This window comes from Manacus vitellinus, unplaced genomic scaffold (genome assembly GCF_001715985.3).
Source record: "Manacus vitellinus isolate BGI_N305 unplaced genomic scaffold, ASM171598v3 scaffold_99_pilon, whole genome shotgun sequence".
Lineage (NCBI taxonomy): Eukaryota > Metazoa > Chordata > Aves > Passeriformes > Pipridae > Manacus > Manacus vitellinus.
The window spans coordinates 382,208-386,177 of NW_021940916.1; the positions used below are offsets into that span (position 1 = coordinate 382,208).

At 63.3% G+C, this 3,970-nt stretch overlaps 1 protein-coding gene across 1 annotated transcript; it reads right to left on the reverse strand.

The window, feature by feature from the left end:
- Window positions 1–1,612: 1,612 nt before the first annotated feature.
- On the reverse strand, window positions 1,613–3,707 carry ATP5F1D (ATP synthase F1 subunit delta; the record flags this gene model as incomplete). Its single annotated transcript, XM_029965339.1, has 4 exons — window positions 1,613–1,735; window positions 2,511–2,638; window positions 3,065–3,153; window positions 3,527–3,707. Coding segments are annotated over 3 exons (393 nt in total), but the record flags the coding sequence as incomplete, so codon positions are not given.
- Window positions 3,708–3,970: the final 263 nt, after the last annotated feature.

Here is a 3,970-nt window from a genome sequence, read left to right on the forward strand (position 1 = left end):
CAGCCCCCCCCGGCCCCCCCGGCGCTGGCGGAAGGCAGTGGGAAGAGCTGGTGAGAGGACGCTGACGGAGACACTTTTTTCCCATCCTAAAAATAGCAGCTGGCCGTTTCCCCAGCTTCCCGGCCTCGCCAACGCTCTTCCATTAGATGAAAAACCCGAGGCAGCCACCTTCCGTCAGCACGGCTGCGTGTGCCGGGGGAGGCTCACGCAGCCGAAATAGCAGCCGGGGACAGAGAGGGGCAGCGGGAGAGGGGCCGGCCCCCGTTATTCCCGAGATGTTTTAATTAGCACAGCCCCGACTCGGAGGATTTGCTCATGCTCGGTACAACGTCTGACCTTTGAAGAAAAAGAAGAAAGGGAATGAGAGGGGAAGGGGAAAAGGCACTGGAGCAGCTCAGGAGCTGGAAGTCGGCTGAGCTTCAAATAGGCTCCGCGTCAGGCACTCGGAGGCTTTTAATAAGCCACAGAGTGAGAAATTTAACACCATGGGCTCTATTTTTGATCACTTGTGAAGGGGGGGAGAGAAAGACAGAGCGAGCAAGAGGAGGGGGAGGAGGTGGCGGTGAGAAGAGGAGGCAGCCAAGATTACATCCTGGGTGGCAGCACCGAAAATAGCCGTGCCCCACTCCGGGAGGGAGCGGCAGGAGCCACGCGGGGCCCGCGGGAGGCCGGAGCAGTGACCTCCCTGGAGCAGTGACCTCCCCAGAGCTGCTGCCCACACAGGCAGCCAACGCACCTTCCTGGGCTGGAACACGGCAGGGAAAAGGGGATTAGAGCGTGGCAGCTCTGCACAGCAGAGGGAACCCGAAATCCCTCTGGGAGGGTGTGGGGAGGGAGGCACCGAGCGAGGGCCTGGCAGCATCTGGTGCAGTGGGCAGGACATGCATCCCCGGTGCCTGGCACAGGCAGAGCCATCCCCTCACTCAAACACGCCCCTTCCCAGCAGCTCTGGGGCTGGGAAGAGCCCCTCCTGCTTCCCTGGAGCCCCTCCTGCCTTCCCTGGGCTGTGGTGAGTCCTGAGCAGCCTCCTCAGACAGGGCTGTGTCCAGCGAGCCCCGGGTGAGCCACGACTGCAGCAGAGTCACAGCCGCCCCCAGCAGGAAAGATTCCCACCACGCACGGCATCTGCTTCCCTCTGCACCGAGTCTCTGGGGGCAGGGGGAGCTCTCCCTGCTCCGTGTGCCAGCAGCAGCAGGGGATGGGGCAGAGCCCGGCAGCTGCTGCCCAGCTGTGAGCAGCACCGTGCTGGAACAGTCCGGCCAACGGGGATTCCTGCGGTGCCGGAGCCGGGAGGCCGAGGCAGAGCCAGTGGCGAGGTAGGGAACCAGGACAGGACAGCTCTAGAACAGACCTGTACTCCTGTGCTGCCTTAATCCTGCTGTCCAGGTGATTACTGGAGGTGGAGGTGGCTGGAGCACCGGGAGGGGGTTATAAACCTGCCCGATGAGCCTCGTGCGGGAAGATCTGCCCCGGGAATGCCCGGCTGATCCCCAGGGCAGCGCCAGTGACACCTTCCCTGGGTGCATCTGCCCCCCAGCCCGGGGCAGGAGCCGGGAGCTGATCCCAGCTCCACTGCAGTCGCTGTGCGGGAAGAAGGTGACGTGCCATGAGAGGGGGTTGCATTTCCTTTTAATTGATGAGAACGTTTTCTCCACCTCCATTCGCCCCACTCCATCTGTGCAGCTGGGGAGCAGGACAGGGACAGGCTGGGAGTTCTGCACCCACGGTGGGATTCCTGCAATGCACAAAGCAGGGTTGGGTTACTGAGGGGGGGGCTTGGCCGGGCCGTGGATCCCGACCCCAGGGCTTGGCCCTGCTCCAGCTGCTCAACTGCTGAGAGCAAACAGGAGCCAGAGTCTCCCTGGGACCAAAGAGCACCCGGAGCAGAGATGAGGAGATAGTGGGAGCCAGTGCCCTGCTGTGCTCGGGGCTCACAGAGGCTCTCAGTGACTCACCCCCAGCACAGCACACACTGCCACAGTCCCCGACTGCCAGCACGTGGGATTGGGAGGGATGAGGCACAGTCTGAGCAGGGCAGAGGGAAAAGGGGCCATGAGGTAAGAGCTTGGCTTCACCTCCCCCGAGACTGAAGCTGTTTGTCTTAGTGGGAGTGTCCGTGACAGAGGCCACGCAGGGCAGAGGCCACTGCCCAGGCACCCCCTGCCTGCCCCCGAGCTGCCCATGAGCACTGCCAGTCCTGGGGGGACCTGGGGCACCAGTGAAGCCCTGGCAGTGACAGCAGCTCCCAGCCTGTCCTGGCATTAGGGCTGAACCGGGCACAGCCCGGCCTGGCCCTGGGCCCTGTTGCCATCTGGTGGCCCTGCCTCAGCTCTGGGCTGAGGACCCCCATAGGCCCTCCCAGAGCTGAGGCCTGACCCCAACAAGGGACAGCTGCAGAGTCACTGCTCCCCAGAAGCCAGGGCACCACCCCTCGCCCACCCCAGCAGCCCCACAGGACTTGTCCCCAGAAGCAGGTCTGGACACTCAGCCAGGCCCCAGGTGACCCTCACCTGAATCACTCCAGAGCCTTCACCAGGGCTTCGTTGGCTTCCACCTTAATCTGAGCTTCTGCTTTAGCAGCTTCATCAGATGCTGCAGCCACTTCTGACACGGCCTTCTCCAGGTTGGATTTGGCAGTCTGAACAGAGGGGCACAAGGAATGTGTCACTGGGAGACCACCACAGGAGAGGGGACAATTCTACAGCCCCAGAGTCACCCCCTCCCTCCCACTGCAGTTGTTGACCCCGCAGATGCTGAGCTGGGGCCCTGCGGAGCAGCCAACACAGCTGTGCTGGCCCCAGACACCTTATCAGCAGGGAAAAGCTCTTTCTGGAGCCCAAGAGGGGATGGGGACAAGGTCAGTGTCTGTCTGACGGGCGAGAATAGCCTGGGGAAGGTGAATGACTGCACAGTTCCCAATCCCTGGAGCCCTGAGGCTTTGATCCAGGTGATGGGGGTGCAGGCACAGCTCCTGGTCTGGGCAGGGGAAGCTCCTGAGCCAACCAGAGTAGAGAAGCAGGGGGCAAAGCCCCCCGGGGAGCCCCCCCGGGCTCGGGGTACTCACAGCCAGGTCCAGCATGTCCATGGTCACTGCCTCCTCTGCCAGCACCTGCACCGTGGAGTCGGCGTTGACGGTGACGGAGCCGCTGCTCACTGAGGCACAGAGGGGAGGGTCAGCCAGGGCTGCCAGAGGGCTCATCCCTGGCACCTCCACCATCCCTTCCCCAAAACAAATCCTTGGCACCCTCCTGTCACGCTCCCAACATTCAGGGCCTCAGTTCCCACCCCAAGGGAAGCCGGAGCAAGGTATGTTCCCAGAGAGCCTGAGCAGAACCAGGACCCAACCCCACCCCACAGAGCTCCAGCTCCCAGGGCAGCTTCCAGCAGCCCCTGGTAGGGCTGGGAAAGCAGAAACCCCTGAAGTGCAGCAGGGCACACGTGGCTGGGCAGAGCCTCCCTTGTGAAAGCACTGAGAACACCATCCCCACACACACCTTTCCTCCCCAGCTCCTCCTGCCTCGCTCACCAAAGTACTTGGTGGCCGTCCCGTCCTCGGCGTAGACCGTGACCACGCCTGGCCGGAGCACCTGCAGCGTGGGGACGTGGGATGCCAGGATGCCAAAGGAGCCAGTCAGCGTGGGCACGTCCACCTGCTTCACGTTGGCACCGTTGTAGAACACCTGGACGGGGAGGACACAGGAAAACTGTCATCAGGAATGGGGGGATGGAGAGTGGCAGGGAAGAGCCCAGGGATGCAGTGGGCAGCTGGCTCCATCCAGAGGGAGCATCCCAGCTCCATCCCAAGGGAACAGCCCGGCTCCTGACAGGTTCAGCACGCCCAGGTGTGCCCAGGACAGGCTACACCTGCACAGCAGGGAGCAGGGCCGGGTTCCAGAGGAGGGGTCCTGGCACGGGGAGCGGGATGCGTTCCCAGCTCCCGGGGCACACGCAGACACGGAGTCGGGAGTGG